The 21,034-nt window shown below is 39.3% G+C and overlaps 1 protein-coding gene across 1 annotated transcript; it reads right to left on the bottom strand.

The window, feature by feature from the left end:
* Positions 1 to 1,778: 1,778 nt before the first annotated feature.
* Positions 1,779 to 16,790, bottom strand: gpr139 (G protein-coupled receptor 139). Its single transcript, XM_028455732.1, has 2 exons — positions 16,323 to 16,790; positions 1,779 to 2,973 (listed from the first exon to the last, which is right to left on the bottom strand). The coding sequence occupies exons 1-2, from the start codon at positions 16,468 to 16,470 to the stop codon at positions 1,973 to 1,975; spliced, it is 1,149 nt and encodes a 382-aa protein (XP_028311533.1). The 5' UTR covers positions 16,471 to 16,790; the 3' UTR covers positions 1,779 to 1,972.
* Between the last annotated feature and the right edge of the window lie 4,244 nt (positions 16,791 to 21,034).

Genomic DNA, 21,034 nt, shown 5'->3' with positions numbered 1-21,034 from the left:
CTTCAGGGGTGTGACATTACATAAAAGGCTTCATTTTCCTCAACATATAAGAGCATGTTGTTGAATCTCCTCAATGCATTCTAACAGCTTTTTTGGCATCATCTACTGTTTTCCACTTACCTTTAGTACTTGAAATCTCATAATTACATAATAATATATAATATTGTAAAACAAACACTACATGATGCACATTCACACATTCACATGGCTATAATGCATAAGATTATAAATGTTGAAATAATTGTAATTTATATTTTATCAACCCTGACTCATCTGTTTTTTCAAACCACAATGGCCCATTTTGACATAGATCTACTAGATCTACTAATCATAATTAATTCATTTCTTTCCGTCTGATTTAGCCACACATTTTAGAACAAATTACATTAATTTAGGAAGTATAGGAATCTTTTAATTTGAGTTCATTTTTCAGTCATTTATCCACAAATCTGACCACGGGATTTTCCATTCACATCAAAACTGTCGGACCCATGCTGTTTTATGAAGGTTCGCTATGTAATAGTTGATTACCAAAAATAGGCAGGATTTTTCACAGTAGAATCATTCCACCCTTCCAAAAAAAAAAACATTTATGCCTAATATAATAGTTTAAAATACATTTTAAAAACACTATACTCACTCCTAATGAAGTGTCTCAGTGAATTTAGATTGTTGCCATGTATGTCTTTATCATTGTTAAAGACACAAAGAACATTTGTTAGATTCAAGCAGGGTAACAGAAAACTGTTTTTTTTTTTTTTTCTTTGGGCAGTTCTTCGTTCTCACTGCATTAATGAAGCCTTCAAACACTCCAAAGTTTCAACACAATAAATGTGCATTGCTCTCAAAAGGCTATGCAGTGTATGCTGTGTAAATATGAATACTTATGGCTTTCTACCTGGCAGCACGGTGATGTACTGTATGTGATTTTAATGTGGTACAGAGTTTTACAGGGATGTTGAAAGTCGCGGCTGCATACTGTAATAGGATAAAAATAATAGGATTAAACACAATTTTAGATTTATATAGAGACCTAAAGGGTTTATGAGAAGTTCTGTAACATCCATTATACTGATCCAGACAACAGGGGACTATCTAATAAGAGAAACTTCCTCTGATATCAGATATGTGATAATTAGATTAGTAACACCTTGGAGTCTCATCCACCCTAATCTTTACATTTCACAGATGTACAATAGGTCTACTAGTCAAGTCTAGAATTATGACATATTACACCAATGGCAACAGTAGTGTGGAGAATGAGACAGAATGGGAGTATTCTTTGACTTTGTTGGCCATGGCAAGTGCTAAGATGACCTCTGCACACACAGCCACAAAAGGACAATTAGAAAGAACTATTCTAACTATCCAACATCTTCTTTTACCATGTTAAAAGATGGCTCCTGTGTGTAATTGTACAGAAAGTTCCACATCACTAAAGATGCCTGCTGTGAGCCGTAAGATCAGTGGTAAAGGCTCTGTATGAGTGGACAAAGCGACTAAAATCAACGGCACAGAAAGTTACATCTGCTATACAGATGCCATCAGAGAGCAACTGTTACAGGCCCAGAATGTTTACTTATCACTTTAAGTATCACAAATTATAGCCTAAACCCTCCATCAGTGTTTCTCTAACAGTCATAGACACACAAAATCATTTTTGTGTTGGATTTCTTAACAATCAGATTCGATCTGATGCCAGTCGCTGCTTCTCAAAGACTTTATTGAGGATTGGAGCGGCTGTTTTCCGCACAGCTGCTGTTTGTTTTTCCGCCCTGTATGGTGTACAACAAGCGAGCCACTTTGTTATCGCTCAAAACTAACTAAGCTGACACCTCTGCGCTCTCCAGGCGTGTTGACATTTTCAAACCACAAAAGGGTCTCATGTGAGCATGACAAGTTGCTATGGAGACAAAGGCAACATGTGCTCCTCAACGACTGGCGGTGGTGACGGCAGCTGGTGGCTCAACACTCAGGAGGAAATACAAATTGGTTTGCCATTTTTGTCATACTGGTACACCAACATCTTGATGCAGTGGGAGTTGGCTGGAGAGATCCAAGGACTGCTTGTGATGGAGAAATTGTGGCTGGCGTAGAACGGCTGCTGTTGCTTCCTGCAGTGGACTAGCGCACGCAGCACATTGGCCGCCATGCTCCGGAAACGTTTACTGATGAAGCAGTAGAGGAAAAAGTTGACGCCGGTGTTGAGCAATGCCAGCATGTTTGCCAAGTCAGTGAGCATGTGGAGAAGTTGGCCGGCGCTCGGCGAGGCGGGGGGCGGTGAATAGAAGTGGTAAAGGATCATGAGGGTACGTGGTGCCCACAACACAGCAAAAAGAGAGGTGATAGCAAGGAGGATTGCTGTAGTCTTCCCGGTAGAATAACCACGGAGACGGAAACAGTTGCGACGTCTGCGCAGCTTTCGAACGATGACGGCGTTGAGGGAGAAGAAGACGGTGCAGGGGAGCAGGTAGACAGTAGCGCAGTGGGCCCACACCAGGACGTGCTGGACCACTGTTCTCTTGCTGCCCTCTACTCCACCACCACCACCACCATCATTGTCACCGCCCCCAACACCTGGCAGGCTGTGCCACAGCTCAGGCCACCAGTAATAAGGTGCAGCCGAGATTAGGCACCCAACATACACGGCAAATATCACCTTTCGAGTGCGGGCTGGGTAGGACACTGAGTGATAGCGTAGCGGGTGGCACACAGCAATGTAGCGGTCAATAGTGAGAGGTACGGTGATCCATATGGAGGTGTGGATCGAGCAGAACTCCAAGACCTGCACAGCACTGTTCAACAATGGCGGCAGTGGCGTTGCCAAAATAAAGTCTTCTAATATGAAGTCGACAAAAACTATGAGCAGAAGAACCAGGATGTCAGCGGCTGCCAGAGCAAGGAGATAGTTGTAGGATGACTTCTGACGACGAAGCACCAGCTGGGACAGGATTACCACTGTTAGGACGTTAGCTAAGAGGAGGGGGTAAAGCAGAGGATGATGGGGAGGAGGGTTGTTGAATGGAGAACAGGGGAGTTGACGTGGAGGGAGAAAATATAGGGGCATTGAGGAAGGGATTGGTGAAAGTTAGGACAGGGAGGAAAAACAAGGAAAATGAGCGTTAGTAGGCAGGTAAGTGAAAGAGTCAGCCATAAACATGACAGCAAGAGAGTTGACACTAAAGAGACATTTTCTACATCAGGTAAATCTAGGGTTTGGTGAGTAATCACATGCAAAACTAAAAGCATTTTAACAAAGTGCATGCAAAATAAATCCCCTGCCATGCAACCTTTTCTCACAGTGTTAGCCAAAAATAAAAAGGATCTATCTTTCTAGGGCAGTTATTGACCCAGCTCTCTTTGACTGTAATCTTCCTCTAATTTGTTGTGCCCTATTTTGTTCACCTCTGCTCTGTAATTCCAGCAGTGTCTCTGCCTTTGGCCAAATTCATATAGAAGCATAGAGAAAACAAAAACATGACATAACAGACAGTCTCAGAGCTTCTCCAAGAGCTGAAAGGAAGACCAAGGACACCTCGACAAGCCGCCAAATTTCTCTTTAATTCAGAGACTTATAAAACAGACAAAAAAGACACGCACACAATTGTGGACTATCAGAGCGAGTTGGAGCACTGAAAAGAAATCCCTCACACACAAAGATAGAACCATTCTCACAAACTGAGCCTGGTTGGAACTGATGAAACGTTTAAGGGACAGCATTAAAGAGAAAAATGGATTTTATTGTGGCCTAGTCACCAATGGTGACCTACATTTTTCCAGTGACACAAACCATTTTCAAATACCAATTTTCAACAGTGAAAAAAAAAACCTTTTTTCGCCATCCAATGCCAGAAAAAAAATTGCTGCATGCAGAGAAGCTCAAATAAACTACGGAATAATGTATTACCAAATTTTTCAAGAAGGGACGAAATGGTGGACAATTAATCTTGTAATTTTTTTTTTAAATCTCTCTAAATATATATTTTAATTATGTTATACATTGGAGGGAGTATAATCATGAGTATCAGAGTAAAATGTTATGTTTTAGTTATTTTAGCTATAATTCCCTTTCTATGAAGCAGCAGTCTTTCAGTCAGTGCACCTGAGTCCATCTATTAGACATTTTTCTTTCTTTCACTCACCTTTGTCCAACCTTTTATTTGGTCTGTGCAAGCTTTTCCTGTCTTGTTGGATAGGGTATGATTTAACCATCCAATACCTCAGTGAGCCATCTATCTCCCTTTTCTGCTTTATTTTTTAAGATGAAGACCAACAGGGAGCAGTGACGATTGCCAAACCAGATCTAGATTCTACAACAAGGTATTTCACACAATTTTAAGTGAAAATGTAATATCCTGGTTTAGTCATGTGTCTTCTTTTTGAAACAGAGGTCATTAAGGTCCCACAAAGAGACACAACCACAGCATTAACAGGCAACACCGCTGCTTATATTGCAATTTTGTTGCACTGTATTGCTCATGTATTTGACCTATTCCGACATGCTCGTCTTATATTTTTTTAAAAACAACAATTTGACACAAATTAAAAATTCCAAGACGTCTGGTGTCAGGCTCTAATAATTTATTCAATTAACAAATACAAATGCAAAAATCAGTTGTTGTGTAGCATAAATGTTCAGTGTGCGCCTTTAGGCAAGTGTCCTTTTGCACTTAGCAGCTGCCACTGTGTGTGTGTGTGTGTGTGTGTGCGTGTGTGCGTGTGAGACTGATCCCATTCCTGTCTGCATAACTGATCTGGGAATGGATTAGACATGGCACTTTAGAGTCTGGTGCTTCACACTTCACAGCCTCAGGCGCTATCAACTGATTACACATTAGAAACTCGCCCTCAGATAATGACTGAAGATCTGCTTGCAAGACTGAGAGAAAGCACACAGACATACTAAGTTATTTTATATAAGTGTGACTTTTAATATTCACACATAAACATGCGGATATATGCCAATTCATTAAACATCCAGCCTCAATAACCACAAATAAGGTGTAAAAGCTGCTTGCAAGACTCAGCAAGTCGATATGAGAGCACATGTGGAGTCAATACCACACGCCTCGATCACTTATTCAGGAATAAATTGCTTTCATGTGTTTTTTTGGTTTGTCTTTCATCCTTTTGGGGCCTGTACTACGAAGCTGGATAAATATATCCGGTAGGCTTTACACTGATCTCATCGGTTGCATCGGATTGGCCGTTATTTCACATCTTATGCAATTAATGTGATTGGCTGTAATGTCTTAATTCGCCGATCCGATCAATGATGTCATTGTCATGATGAAACTTTCTGTAGATGCTCCCATTGCATTGTTTTATCCGTCTCATTTACACTGAAGAGTTGTTTGCCTTACGTGACACGGCTTTATTTCACTTTTGCACAAAGGTGAAAACCTATGCGCGAACGGCAAAAATGTCTCGGTTGTAGCGAAGCAGCTGAGCGCCAGACTTCTTCCCAAGTCTACCGGCTCTGAAAGCGGGGACAGCGTCTGCTGTTAGTGTCTGTTTGTATGTGTGTGCGTGCGTTCGTGCATATTTTGTTTATTCAGCCCGAGCATGTTAAAATGGAGAGTCATAGAGCGGAGTGATGCACTCATTGACTTTCGCTTTTATACCGTAGACTTCTGATCATTTCAGGGTGGTGGTGGACACAGAAGCACGTGCCCCACATCCGCTGTGCACCTGTGAATAAAGACTATAAGCAACAGCAGCTTCTGCCATGCCACATTTAGGAAATATGTATTTGCTCCTAATGCTAATGCTGATGGAGGGTTCATGTAGTTCCAGTGTGGTCTGCCTGCACAGCTTCATCTCCAACTCTCTTGTCGTTGAAGCTATCCTCAGATTCGGGGTTAACTCCTTTGCTTCACAGCAGTCATTGAGTATGACATGGGACTCCGGTTTAATTCAACAGCTACAACGTTTTTTTTCCAATCACTCAAAAACAGCATACAGCTTATAATCGATCTGCTCCGGTCACATACGCTCCCTCACTTCGCACATTATCGAGCGACCAGCACATTCATTTGCAGTTAAAGGGCCACGCACCCACACACACACTGAAAACAAATGTTATGTTCTGGTCCTGCATGGAAATTCTTTATCTCTTCCACTCCTTCACAGTCACATGGCACCGTTTGATTTCCCATGAATCTGTATCAGGGAGTACCGAAGGAATTTGGTTGGTACCTAAAAAAACAACCTGAATTCATATGATCGGATTGGTGATGAGTGATATTATTTTTTTTAACTCGCTGATCGGTGATCGGCCCAAAAATCCTGATCGTGTAAAGCCTAATATCACAGTCACCCGTTTGGAGTTTACGTTTTACAAAATGTGGAATAACAAGGGAGGGAGGAATCATAACCTTTTCAACTTTGACCCTCTAAATGAGGCTAAAGAGATGTACATCACTATAGCACAACCATTATGAAGTGATTAACCCAGTGATTAACCCAGGTGATTTCAACCTGAATGCGTACGCGCTCACATAAAACAGGTGGAGATTGGAGCATCTGACCAATCACAAACAAGGAGAAATTGTGCAGAGCAACTTTTGTCACGATGAGGAACAATTCTTTGAAATATGAAGAATTAAAATCCATAATTCAGACAAAAGCAACACTGGTTGCTGCAGAAAAAGTAGGAAGAAATGAGTGCTGGCAGAGGAACTGCTTCTTTCAACTCAGGAACATCTCCAAACTCAGGAAAATGGTGTCTCAGAATGATTTGGAGCTTATCATCCATGACATTGTGTCTTGACGTTTAGACTATTGTAATAGTTTATTCTCATGTCTAAACAAAAAAGAGCTGTCTCAACTGCAACTAGTGCAAAACTCTGCAGCAAGAATCCTGACCCATACAAATAGGAGGACTCACATATCCCCTATTCTAAAAGAACTTCATTGGCTGCCAGTGTCTTACAGGATCAATTCTAAAATTCTCGTTCGAGCTTTCAGAGCCTTGCAGGGTCAGGCTCCTTCCTACATCAGTGATCTGATCCAGCCTTACACCCCTGCTCGGGCTATGAGTTCTGTGGATCAGTATCTGCTGATGGTTCTTCTAACTCGATTTCGGACCAGAGGAGACCGATCCACCCAGGCTGTTGCTTCCAGGCTTTGGAACAATCTTGCACTCTCTCTGCATTTCATTGACTTTGTTGACACCTTCAAAAGCCTAAAGACTCATTTATTTGTTCAAGCTTTTAATTAGCTTTTCTTGGGCTGCTATGACATTATGTTTTTGTGTGTACTGTTTGATTCTATACTGTATATTGTGTACTTTTTGATTTTAAGCTGTGTTGTGAAGCACTTTGTGGCTTTTTGTCTGTGAAGGGTCCTATATAAATACAACTTACTTACTAGATAATTGATGACTATACAAGATGACGCATAGGTCAACCGAATTACTGTCTTTGAAGTTTACAGTGGAGACCAAAACAAAATTTCTAGTGGCAATTTTGACATGTTTCCTTTCTTTTTGGAGTAAATTATGTGATTATATGATTCAATGAGGCATGATTTTATCTAATAAAAACAATGTTGTGGGTAGCATCGTAAACTTTGTCCTCAACAACACAGAATTATGTAGGAGTATTGACTGATTTCAAAAGTTTTGAATAAGAAAATAAGGTTTATTTTGTTATCTTGTAATCATTATTATTATTGTTTCTTTTCTCTCATAACTTTTTCTCTATAGCAATCAAACATCACAGAAGTAGATAGGCTCAGTTTGGTTTTTCATTATGCTCTGGGAATAATGATCAGTTCTTCTTCATATTCCATATATATATATATATATATATATATACTTTACAGCCCCCCTGTGACCCTCAGGTGAAGAAGCTTTAATAATTGGTAGAAATTCATAAGCATTTTACCAGAATCGTTTCAGTTTGACTCGACTCGTGCATCTTGTCCGTCACTCTGCATCTGGTTGTGTATTATCCTGTAAAGGATCTCCAGACTTTGATGCCTCAGAAAAACAAAGGGGGTTCCTTTGCAGGATTTACATTTCCATGTTGTGTAATTGATAATTCATTACATTTATGACGTAATTATAGTTGTATTTGTAATTTGAAAAATCTGTTGCTGTTGTAATCATAATGAATTTGTAATTGAGTTCAGGTAACTGACTTTGTAATTGTATTTGGAATGGAAATTCTGTGAAAACTGTCAATTACAATTTAATCAAACGCAAACCTGTGGAACCATGATACTGTTCTATGGCTTATATATACGTAGTTAAAAATCATTCAAATGTTTGATATTAAACTTTCTAACTGTCCGTTTTCTTTAAGATAACTTAACCATTTAAAAAAAAACTTAAATCAGGGGTATACTGACACAAAAAAGGCTCAAACACCCACACCAAATATATTAATATCAATATTTTTATAGAGAAGGAAGCCTAACAAAGTATCCAAGATGATAAACAGTATTTTTTAATGTATTTTACAGCTGATTTAAGACATGGGTCAAAACTTTTCATAGGAGTTGCAAACAGAAAGCCAACACAAGAGGAAAGTTACGTGTTATGGGGTTATTAATTGTGATTCATTGAATTTAAACTTTAGTAATTGAAAACAAAATTGTAATGCATATTCAGGGGAAAAATACATTTAAAAAAAATTTAATTGTAATTTAAAAAATGCCGTATCACCGTAATCATAATTGAGTTGGAATTGAACATGGATAATTGAAGTCGAAATTGTAATTGAAAAATGTAATTGACCCCTACCACCATTTATTTCAGTTGAGTCTTACACTATTTTGTTGCTTTTGAAACACGATCCATCTGCTCAGAGTGCAGCGGGGTAAAAGAGGTTGCAGTACTGGGTCCTTCTCAGCAGGGACTGTAAACACGTGCTGGAGGGATTGTGCATTGTTAGTTTTTTTATTTCCATAATTGCAGGGGAAACAATATCCAGCTGTGGAAGCTGGCAAGACTAACCTGGTGATCCAATTTTAAGCCGTGCGTGTGTTAACGTTCAGTTTGTGTGTGCATGTGAAAAAGATGACTGACCACTTTGTCTGTTTGTGTGGGAGCCCCCCCACTGCTCCTCTAATACAACAGGAGACAGAGCCATTGACGTTGTTTAGTGGAGAGAGCGAGGCTCAGCATGCTCCCTGAGGTGTGGAACGAGGCTGACTCATCCCGTAAAAAGACGTGTTCAGATGGCCGGCTGACAAATGGCACAGGGAGTTTTAACCCCTAGACAACTGGAGATTAAACCAAAGAAACAGTCAATCTCTAAGGTAGAAAGAGACAGTCGATGTCTTTCTAATCCAATAAAATATAAAAGAATTGCAGTATTTAGGTTAAGATGATACTTTCATTTTTTTTCAATCTTTGTCATTTGGAGGAAATTGAAGTAAGGCTTAACGGCTTATCAAGAGTCTAATAAAATAGAGACGAAGCAGAAGAGAATGATGAGATAATAGATGGAGAGGGAAAGAAAGAGTGGTCTGAGGAAGGTCACACAGAAAGGGAGCAGGTGATTGAGGAATGGAGAAGAGGATTAGAGAAAAAGCCAGAATGAGACGACACACAGTAATCAAGAAGAGGCGGTAGAAGGAAACGAAGAGAAGGGGTGAATATCAAAGCTTGCTTCAAAGGTCACGGGCACTTTGTTCCTGATGACAACCGTTTCCCTTTTGTCTCCTATATGAGTGTCCAACCGGACATAAAGCAGGGAGAGCTTTTAATTCCTCTGAACAAAAACCAGGACATCATCCCTGCCACAAAGATGATGCAATGAATATTTTTAAATAATGCTTCATAAAGACTATGCTGATTTCCCCCTCATCATAAGAAGAAACATCAAAGGCTGCTGAAAAGGACATCCTTCCTATTAATGCTCTTTGGTTACAAAATGACCCAGTAGCTTTCATTTTAGCCAAGCCTTATTGTCTGTGCCGTCTGTAGTAAGGAACATTTAAAGGAACCTATAACTAAAGTATGATCTCACTCTGAATCAGGCAGTTAGAGTTTAGACTCGTCATGAAGAGAAAAAGAAGCCTTGTGAGCTGATGATAATAATATTGATGACTGCAGTGCTCGACTCAACTCAGCAGCCGTTCATTCTACACACATACCACAGAGGGAGTTTAGACACGATTCTCCTCACATCAGATATTAAACTGCAGTGATGTGGCGCAGCTAGTAAGCACAGCATGTGAAACACTGTCACCCACGCTCAATGGACACTCAACCCAAATTACAACTTAACTCAACTTAAAGACTGTTATGTAACCTTTGCTAGGAGGAAAGAAAGACGATTCAGAAGCTGCATGTGCAAGAATTAGCATTTTAAATGCATGCTTGTGGTGCTCGACGTGTTTGACAGACTGTGATGTAGTGAATACTTAAAGGCATCCGATCGTTACTGTCATAGAGCGTTTTCCTTGTTCAGCTGTAAAGGTATCCAAAGCTGATAGTGTCATCTAAATGTTCAGCTGACCAAAATTTTCAATGTCTGATTTCTTATTTGTCGTTGAGCAAGAAAACCCCGAAAATTGGTCCCTCGAGCATCTGCTATATTGTGGGAACCGACACGGCAACACTTAGGGGAAAGTATAAAAATAATAATTATTATTGTTATCACAATCTGTCCACCGTAATGTTCCTGCATGGTCTTCTTAGAAATAATATCATAATGTCCAAGGAACTGGATGACATAACTGAGCGTTGGATTGAGTCTCGCTTTTCCAAAACAGTGCCTCTGTAGCAGGGCCGTATCCCTTCCTCTGTCCTCTTGCAACCATCCTGTAACGTCCCACTCATGACAGGCTCCCATGCTTATTATTCGGGGTGTAACGTTTTGTTTTAGCAATGATTTGATTCAAATCACAATTTGCTGTTGCCGATTCATTTCAAGGATGACATTGGTTGATTTAGAACGATTCAATACGAATCGATTCAGTAACTTTTTAGCCAAAAATAATAATTCAACCAGTGTGACTGGGAAATATAAACCTGAATACTGTACAGTACAGGCCAGGTTTCATAGATTCCTGATGTTTCTTGTAAGGGAATCGTCTATGAATTCATTATGGCCAATAACAAGTAAACAACATTTAATGACAAATATATTCACATTTTATTTGAATAAAGTCCAACCAACATTCCAGTTTAAATGAACAGGATGTTAACTTTTCTGCTCTCATTTTTAATACTTAGGGGCGGATTCACTAATATCTGAAAAAAGGGTGGTAAACCAGTTGCTTCCCTAAATCTTTTGGTGACAGTTTCCTCGCTACTTTTCGCTTTAACATGATGGTGAGCCTGAGGCAGCTTCTGCAGAGCTAATGCTAATGAGCTAATGCTAACATTGCTGCTGCTGTTGCAGTGAACGCTGTCAGAAGGCCTGGTGGCCGACGGTGGACACAGAGAGCAACTCCTTTAGAATATCTCCATCTTTCCTTGTATCGACACAATAGATTGATTACCTTTATAAATGATTTTGAATCGCTTAATGAACCAAGAAGGCCAACTTGCCAAGCACAGATCGCTGTAGTTGAATCGTAGGAATAAATAGATTAATCGATCTAATGGATGAATTGTTACACCCTTACTTATTATCTATTCCCAAACACTGCAACCCTCACTTGTCCATTAGCATCTGGATAGCTTTCTGCACTCTTTACATCTCTTTGTTATCTAATCACAAACTTCACCTTTGGAGTGATAGTACCGTTTACCATGCTGTCCCACCACACATGCCCCGTCACTGCTGAAGATTGAAAGATCAATAGCTTAACCTTAAAATTAATGGAAACCTATCTCTCCATTAACTTGCAGCTGACACCCGCCCCACGCTCCAGTGTGGGAGTCCAGGTTATTAGCAATCAACATGCCTGACCTTTTCATTTTGGGGTGGGGCGCGGGGGTGGTGGTGGTGGGGGGGCTCCAAATCACAGGGGTGTTGGTCATACTGCTGACAGCATCACAAAATCTGTTACAGTGAGAAAATGTCCTGCAGTAGGTGAACGTGCAGATGGAAGACAGAACCTGGGAGAGGTTCACACAAAGTGACAGAAAACAAAGACCTTTGAGCTTTTGTTGTCACACATGGAGTTCACGCCAAACAACCGCTAACTGAAGTCTTTCTGTCTGAGTCACATGAAGTCAACAGATCTAATCCTATCCTGCAGAAACCCAAGAGACAATTTTAACTTAATGTTTCAAATTGTGTATTTTTATAAGCCACCTTGTGCCCCAATGTTTAAAGTGTCTCCCTTTTTATACCACAATGAATGAAATGTTTAAAGTAACAAAGTGCCTTTATTCAACTAAATCAATGTGATAAGTGGAAAAAGTTATCTAAAACAAACATTTTGAACTGGATCAGATCTCTTGATATCGGCTGGCTTTATGACAGCCTACTAGCTGAGAAAACACCCTGTTGCACCATTTTTGATAATGAAAAACTATTCGTCAAAGCTAATATTTACACATCACGCTATCTTCAACACAGAGATTTATCTGATAATTCACCTGGAAGTATTATAGCCGGAGAGTCCCGTGGAAACAGATGTCTAGGCTCAGACGACTCATTTTCCCGGACCTCCATTAAGCTCCTCAGCATTGCTCATCAGCTGATGGTTACCCACTCTACAGTTTGTGTCTTGCATGTTAATGCATTGGGAGATGCCGTACTGTACAGCAGGCTTTACTCATGTAATCCCAACATGTCAGAGACTGTACCATACAGCCAACCATGCTGTTTGCTATGTTCACACACATCTGTTCTGTCTTCAGCTCTGTGGTTTAGAGACAAGGAAGGAGGAAAGAGTGAGTTAGAAATTAATTAAAAATGTGGCAATTCATTTTAGCACCGTCGCTTGTAGCGCCTCCACTCAGGGCTCTTAGAGGTGCGACTTCACCATCATTATTAATCTCTCTTTCTCTATTAGCACTCTGATCCTTCTTTTACCTCCAATGTTCTTTTTTCCTTTTCTAACTTGTCCTTACTTTTCTCTCTTTACAATCTCAGTTTATCATTTCTCATGGTCACAATAGTCTTTCATGGTCACTTGACTTGGGTAATCAATTTTTTCATTACCTGCCTTCGTCTTCTTTGCAACGTCGCCCCCATCCAAGCTTTTCCCTATAGTGCATCATACCACTGATGCTGGTTTTTACACAAATCTCAAGCTCCATAACAAAGCTACAGTTCTGTGACAAATCTACAACTCACACATGCTGCACTCATGAAACATTCATGAGTCAGGTTCACAGTGGAACAAACTCTGTCATCGCGATTGAACAAGTTTACCTTGCTGCAAAGCGTCAAACCCGATTCCCAAAGCCTCCAATACATGGCAAGATTCATGTAACCATGCCTCATGCGTTACTGTCACTGGCTGAGAATTAACAAACAGCTGATTGCATTTGTGGAGACGACTTGGTTTCAAAATCCAATTAAACTCCAGCAGAAATGTTAGTGGAAAGAATTAACCTCACAGCATTTCAATTTGCCAATACAAGAACGAAAACTGTGCAGTATTCAAGGCAGTCTCGTGGGTTCTTTACAGCTGGAGTTCGCATCGTGGGTTGTCATCATGAATCAGGGAGGGTGGAGCACTAACTTTCCCAGTATCAGGTTTACAAATGCATTCCCCAAGCAGTAAAATCAACACAGTATAGATCTTTAAAGGTAGAAGTATCGCCACAGGCTGTCTTGATCGCTTGTATTGCTACGGGTAAAATAAGTGAAACATTGTATTTCAATCGTTATGAAAATTTTCCTTATAAGTTATGCATTTAGGGCGTTCATTCTTATAGTGGATAAAGGAGGAGGGTTTTTATGTGTCAATGTAAGAGTTGCGTTGATTGAGTTTTTTGGTAATATTAAGAAAGAAATAGATACAAAATTCCTCTCTGATTTTGCGACCATTCAATGTCCAATGTCAAGGATTTCCTTTTTTTTTTGAGCAATTTTGTATTTTACAATTTATCTTGGTATTTCTCCCCCTCTTTTAAAAGAGTTGCCTTTATTATCTACTTTACTCCACTGTGGGACATTCAGAATATAATACTGTCGTAGCCGAAGGTAAACCTTTATATGTAAAAATATCATTATACCTCACTGTTTGATGAATACTATGCTGTAGTGTGGCCTGCAGATCTAGTCGTATTTCTTATTAAAACCTTTTTTTTAACCTTGAACATCTTTAGAAATATTGTTTCATAATAATAATTCACATACTTTGGTTTCACTAAAAATACCAACACAAATGACTACCCTAGTGGCCATGGACTGGTTTGATTTCCAAAAATAAATAATCACAATGGTCAGGAATCTTTGGGCTCACTCAGTTTTTACAGTGGTTTTATGAGCAATCAGATAGATTAAACACATTACATATGTATAATGTATACATCATTTAAAATTATGGAGAGCCACAGTGTGTAATGAATGTGTTTTATAACATTATGTTGGTAACATACAGTGATCTCATAGCATGCAGCACCATTGACGAGTGATTGTGCAATCCAAGGCTGTAGCTTTGTGCCTCACAGTGATGTTCATTTCCTTATTTAAACTAAAAATGTAAAAATTCAGCCGTTTTTAAAGAAATCTTCAAAATGGTTAATTCAACCAGTCAGTGAATCAATGTTTACATTTAATTCATTTTGTTAATATTTGTTGTTTCTTTAGTGGATAAGAGGCAAGGCGCTGCCTCACTTGCCTCCCCTTGACTGCAGGTGCTTACATTACTATAATAATGGAACCATGTGGTCAAATAAAAAGAGAAGAATTTGTTTGGCTGTTTCTATTGGCCTTGTGACACAATGACTGTCATTATCTGGCCGTTGGTGGTTGTTTTTTTTGTTCATTTTGAGTTTCAGTTGAGGTCAATTTAGCGTTTATCTGTCATCTTGGGGTTTTGTGGAGTCAGTACTTTCACCTGTTTTCAGGGCTTCGATTTATATTGGGAAGTGTTATTTTTTGTTCAATCATGTCAGCCCGGTTTTAGAAAAGAGTTTATGGTTGGTTGTCAATTCTTAGTTCTCAGTATTGTCTTTGTTGTTAAAGCTTCATGTCCATATCTTCATGTATTTACGTCTTGTGCGTACGTTTGCGTGAGAGAATGAGCATTCCTTCTGACAGAGATGGATGATACACTTTCATTAGTTTCAGGTGTGTTGGAGCAGGAGGAAATGTAAAACCTGTAGGTTAATGTCTTGGGAACGGGATCGTGGTAGGAAATCTGAGTCCTGTTGTTAATCCCTGCAACTATGTTGGTTATGTTTTAGATAGACACACGGACTCTAGAGAGAGAGGTCATGTATCAAATGCTCAAACCTTAACATTTTACATCAGTCCTTTTCAGAGGTCATTTAGGATTTACCATGTGTCCAAGGTTTTTCATTACTAACCACAGAGCAACACAGTCATTTACAACTTTACTTCTGCAGTCAATTCAGAGACTCAATCTAAGCACACAAACATGTCTTTGAATCAGAAATCTTGGTGTGAACCAATGCAGGCTCAACAAGAACATGCAAACTCCACAGCTAAAACCCGCGACTTGCTAGTTTTGAGGCAGCAACAAAATGCACAGCTTCACCATGTGCATTCACTTATATATGTTAAAAGTGAAATATTTGGCCATAGGACTAGAAATGGAAAAGTGAGCAAACAAATTGCATGTGCGTTGATTTAACGATGGTGTGTAGTGAACGTGCATCTCACAGTCTTTTTAACATCTGCAGAAGCCTTGATGGATGTCCCTCGTTTAGCTGACCTCCAAGTTGTCTCCCTGTCTGTCCCTGTTACACACACCCACACACACTCAAACACAAAGATTGCGCCTGCCTGTAGAAGACCATGATGTAGATCACACAGAGAAACAGAGAACTGATCTAGTGTAGTGTGGTGACAGAAGTGAAAATAAGTGTCATCATTTGAGGTCATTGAGATAAGCCACGTAACGTTACATTGTCCTATCAACAGATGAAGCTTTTCCTTGATAACATGTTTCATTACACGGAGCATGAAGGGACTAATGAGCTGCAAACTCTAGACGAGCTCAAGCACACAGACGAATGCCTACAAAGTACGTACGCATGCAAGTGACAGCCACAAGGTCAGAATGACAAATCAACAGTGTTCACAAAGTGACACCCATGAGCATGTGCATGACACAATCACTCAGTCCTGCAGGCAAGTGCACAGAAAATCAAGATGCAAAGCATACCTCCTGCCAACCATTGGTGCAGGCTCTAATCAGCAACAAGCAGAGATTTACACAGAATGAGATGTGACAAGACGCACACACAGACCTTGGCATGCGTGTCTTACCTGGCAGGCCAAGACAGAGCAGAACACTGTAGAAGATGACCGGCAGTGGTCCGAGGGGGCATCCCTGGGCAACCTCCTGGGGATTCTGTCCTGTGCTCCAGGTGCTCCTATTTGGGGAGAAAACGGGGAAAATGTGGCTGTGCTCCATGGTCTGCTTCTTGTCCTCTTCAACAGCAGAGCTCAGAGTTAACAAGCGCAGCTACAGGACTGGACTGCCCAGTAGCCGGTTTGGGAGAGAGGGTGCTCTGTCCTTGGGTGCCAATCAGCATGAGTATGTGTTTGTGCAACACAGCAGGAACTTAGTGTGTAACGAAGGATGGAAAAAGATGGAGTGAGAGACTCAACAGAGAGGGGGGAGATGCAGAAGATGATATGTGTTAGTAGGTGATAGAAAGGAAGGCGGCAAGAAAAGCTGAAAAGGAGGCGTGAAGTGGTGAGTGTGGAGGTAAGAGTGGAGAGGGGAGGATGCTGGCTGGATGCTGTGTGTGGAGGGGATGAGAGTGAGCTGAGAGCACAGCAGGAGGAGGAGGGACGAGGTAGAGAGAGGGAGGGATAGAAGTAAAGGAGAGGCGTCAGGTGGGAGGCGGGGGTGCACCGAGAGAGGCATGAGCGGGTCTGTGGACAGAAGACAGATAATAAAGCTGATGAGGAGACAGATGTGACAGATGAGGTAAAGATAAAACGATTTACCTCCCCTGTGTTAAAGGACAGAGCATGGTTGCCCTTATCAACGTGTCTTCTTGGAAGTCACATGTAATACCGTAGACTAGATTTTCTAATGGTTTCAACCAACACAGAAATCTCTCAAATTTATGTTTTGACATCTTATCAACAAGTCAAATTTCCTTCTAAAAATGTCATCATGCATGTTGTAGTAAATAAAGGATGAGATCTGCAGCTCCATCTAAGTTGTCGTGCAATAAGTATAATTTTCACACATTCTAAAATGTGATCATCAACACTAGGCTAACACGACAACATCAGATTCTTATTTCAAGATTCAACGCTTTAACAGTACAGCTTCTCAGACACTGTGTTACTGTTTTATAAATAACATCAATTTCATCTGCACCTTTAGAATCCTCAAACCCTAAGAATGATCTGCCGATAGGAAGAAGAACAAAATAATGGTCCTTATTTGGATGGTTTTCATGGACAAAATGTCTAGAAATACCAATGAAAAATATAAAAAGTTGAGAAAATAATTTTTTTTTCCTGATTCAAAATCCTATAAAAAGAAAAAAATCCAGAATAATTAAATAATTTGGTTTCATGACACAATCCTGTATTTAAAAACGATCTGATGAATGTTTGAAAAGGTGTAATTATATATATATATACACACACATATATATGGTTAAAAATGGTCACAATGATTCCATAACACAAAAGGTGGTGAAATACCTTATTTAGCTTTCACTGATTAATCTTTTCACTTAATTTCAACTTTTTACTCAACCTAGAATGTAGAATTTGTGTGACAAAAATAAAATAAAATGCATGACAAAAACCACATCGAGCAGTTTAGGATACAGCTGCTGTTGGTTAGCCTGACAACATCAACGGTTTGAGAGCTTTAGGTGTTTCTGTACCAGATATGCATGCTTCTCTTATCGTTCAAGGATTCTCTCAGAAATAAAATACCATTTCTAAATCCTAGGAGAACAGAAATGCATGTGAGTTTGTCTTTATGTGTAGCCCTACCTAACAAAGACACCACGCTCATTTCACATCTACTCACTGTGTGCCTTCTCAGCACAATACAGGCATACATTCTCCACGCCATGAGGTAAACACAGCCACACTGAGCACATGCCCCCCATCAGAGGGAAGTACTGGATGTAATTTATAAGGTAGTGGGCAGGCCTTTGAAGAGGACCTGAGGGCTAGATTAAAGACATGTAGACATTAATGAGGTTCACGTGGAGGAAAATGGGTCAGTGAAGTGATGACAAGGCTAGCATGGGATCACTATGTACCATCGTTCTACCTGTTTGATGCTTGATTTCTTCACTTTTGAACCAGTTCTGCACGGAAACCAAGCACAGTATGAAAGGAAAACCTGATTACATCTGCTGCTGGTTGACCTGCTTGTGCTGAAAGTGCTTGAGTCAGACAAAGACGGAGAATAAAGGTGTGAAGGGAGCCATCAGCAGGAGAAAGGAGCCGTGCACGTGCAACCGATTCTTTTCTCATACACTTGAACACACGAGGGACGCAGGCAGGGGAGCTCTACGATTAGATGTTAAATAAAATATGACCCGATGACGTGAATTGATCACGTAGAAATGTGGCGATGAGGAAGGTGATTCTTCAAGAGTCATTCATGTAGTCGTGCACTGCACAGCGCCCACAGCGCCAGCCTGCTTTCAACCATCTTTGGTCCTTGTTATAGAAATTCAATTCCAGTAGAAAAGATTGTTGCTGTTAAAGGTATTGGCAGGGCTGGTGTTAATTATAATTGTAATCGTGTAAATTATTGAAATCTGTTGCTGTTGTAATCGTAATTGAATTGCAATTGAGTTCAGATAATTGACTTTGTAATTGTAATTGTCAAGAATATTTGATTAAAAAAAACTGTCATTTACAAATTAAATGCAAAACTATGGAACATTGTTATAGTTCTGTGGCGTACACAGAGGCCTATGTAAAAAAACCATTATTTAAACATTTTTATTATCACGTTTACCTGTCAGTTCTGTTAAAGATCATTTTACCATTTCAAGAAAAAGTTGGAATCCAGGGGTGTACTGATAGAAAAAGGGCTCAGACGCCCACACCAAAAATATGAATACCAATATTTTCATTGATTAAGAAGCCTAACAAGCTAACCAAAAGATCAGAAACAAATTAGATGATAATATTTTTTAGTGTATTTTACAGCTGATTTAAGACATGGGTCAAATCTAACCCGTTATCATTAGAGATGCTAACAGAAAGCTAACACAAGAGGAAGGTTAAGTTTTATGGACTTATTTATTAAAGGGTCAGGAATTGTGATTAATTGTATTTGAACTTTGATAAATTGAAAACACAATTGTAAATGACTTTCAGGGGAAAATAATAATTGTAATTTTAATTATAATTGGAAAAAATTCCAGTCAGTAGAAGTGTTGTAATTAAATAATTGAAGCATAATTTTAATATAAAAATGTAATTGACCCCAACCTTGGGTGTAGGTGTGCCTTATGTATCGGCTGCTAGTGGATTCAACAGAAAACATGAGTGTGAGGATATTTGAATGTGTGATCAATTATAGCAGTGTGGCATTATTGTTGAAAACCAAAGCAAGGAGATGGATAGTTGTTATGTATTTTCAGGTGGCTCTACCTTCACCTGGCCTCATTACTTCCTGTGGTGATTTATGTTGATGAGGTCAGAGGTACAGCAAGTTTATGAGAGTGTGCGTCTTATTAAGTATTACATCATCATTACATACATCCTCTGGGTATCTCAGTGTCAGGTTTCCTCCCGCGGATGAAGAAACACTCGAGCATACAAGACCAAATGTGATTTTGTATTTTTGTGGTATTTATACTTCTGCAGCAACATACAACAGCTATTATCATCATTGTCGTGTTATCATTGCTACTACAAAGTAGGACTGAACGATTAATTGCATTTGCGATATTATCGCGATATCATAAAAAGCCATTTTCTAATTGCAGAGGCTGCTTTTTTTTCTTGTCCTGTCTTGTACTGTCCTGTTAAGTTCAGAGAGTGTTTAAGATGTGCAGTCCACATGTTTACATGTTTCATGAAAAAAAACGTGAAGTTAGATGTGTTGAAGAGGTAAAGCCACAGATTTGTTTGCTTTATTGTTGCAATCTGTGCTTTAAATTTTACATTTTCTATTTATTTAAAGTTTAAATAAATCTGAAATTGTTTATTAAGAAACAGAGTGATTTATTGCTTGTGTTCATTGAAAAATACATGACAAGAGGCCCTTGAGAAAATAATTGCATATTAAATTGCATTCGCAATATTGAGGAACAAAATAGCAATTAGATTATTTTCCAAAATCGTTCAGCCCTACTACAAAGTCCTTTGAAATGCAGATTTTAAGTTGCATTATAAGAGTTTTACATCCATCCATGAATCCTAAGGGGTTGGGAAATATTTGAAATTTCTATAGTAGCATAAAACATTCTGTAAAAAGCAAAAGATCCAGAAAAGCGAAACCATTTGGTTTTCCGACACAATCCTGTTGTAATAAATTCTCGGTGATGTTGATATTTAAAAATAATCTGAAGAATGTTTGAAAAGGTTTAATCATTTGAATAAATAAATATATATGGTCACAATAATTCCATAAAAGGATGTCAAATATCATAATTAGCTTTCATTCATTAACCGAAAAATAAAATGCATGACAAACAACGGCCTCTACATACTGGAGGACAAGAAAGTCCCTTGAAATACAGATTTGCAGGTGCATTCTAAGAGTTTTACATCCATCCATGAATTCTATGGGGTTGGGACATATTTGAAATTTCTACAATATGAAAATTTCTCAAGAATAAATATTATTTCTTGTTTTTAAACTATGACAGCACGTTGCTTCGGAGTTTGTGTGTGTGTAGAATGAATTTGTGCAAACATTTGCTGCATTATATCTGGTCAATTATTGAGACGTGTCAGTCTGATGAGGAGCACAAGGTTTAGAGGAGCTCCAACGAAAACATTAATTAAAAAAGCATGATTGAAATTCA

This window comes from Gouania willdenowi, chromosome 8 (assembly GCF_900634775.1).
Source record: "Gouania willdenowi chromosome 8, fGouWil2.1, whole genome shotgun sequence".
Taxonomy (NCBI): Eukaryota; Metazoa; Chordata; class Actinopteri; order Blenniiformes; family Gobiesocidae; genus Gouania; species Gouania willdenowi.
The sequence above is the reverse complement of the archived record's forward strand: the minus strand, read 5'-3'. Positions and strand labels throughout refer to the sequence as shown.

What these genes read in the sequence shown, in the direction of transcription:
- gpr139 (XM_028455732.1), bottom strand. Translation starts at nt 16,470, where the DNA reads ATGGAGCACAGCCACATTTTCCCCGTTTTCTCCCCAAATAGGAGCACC. An exon ending in GCTCTGTCTTGGCCTGCCAG is followed by an intron (nt 2,974 to 16,322) that starts GTAAGACACGCA and finishes CCCTCCTCTTAG; the next exon opens with CTAACGTCCTAACAGTGGTA.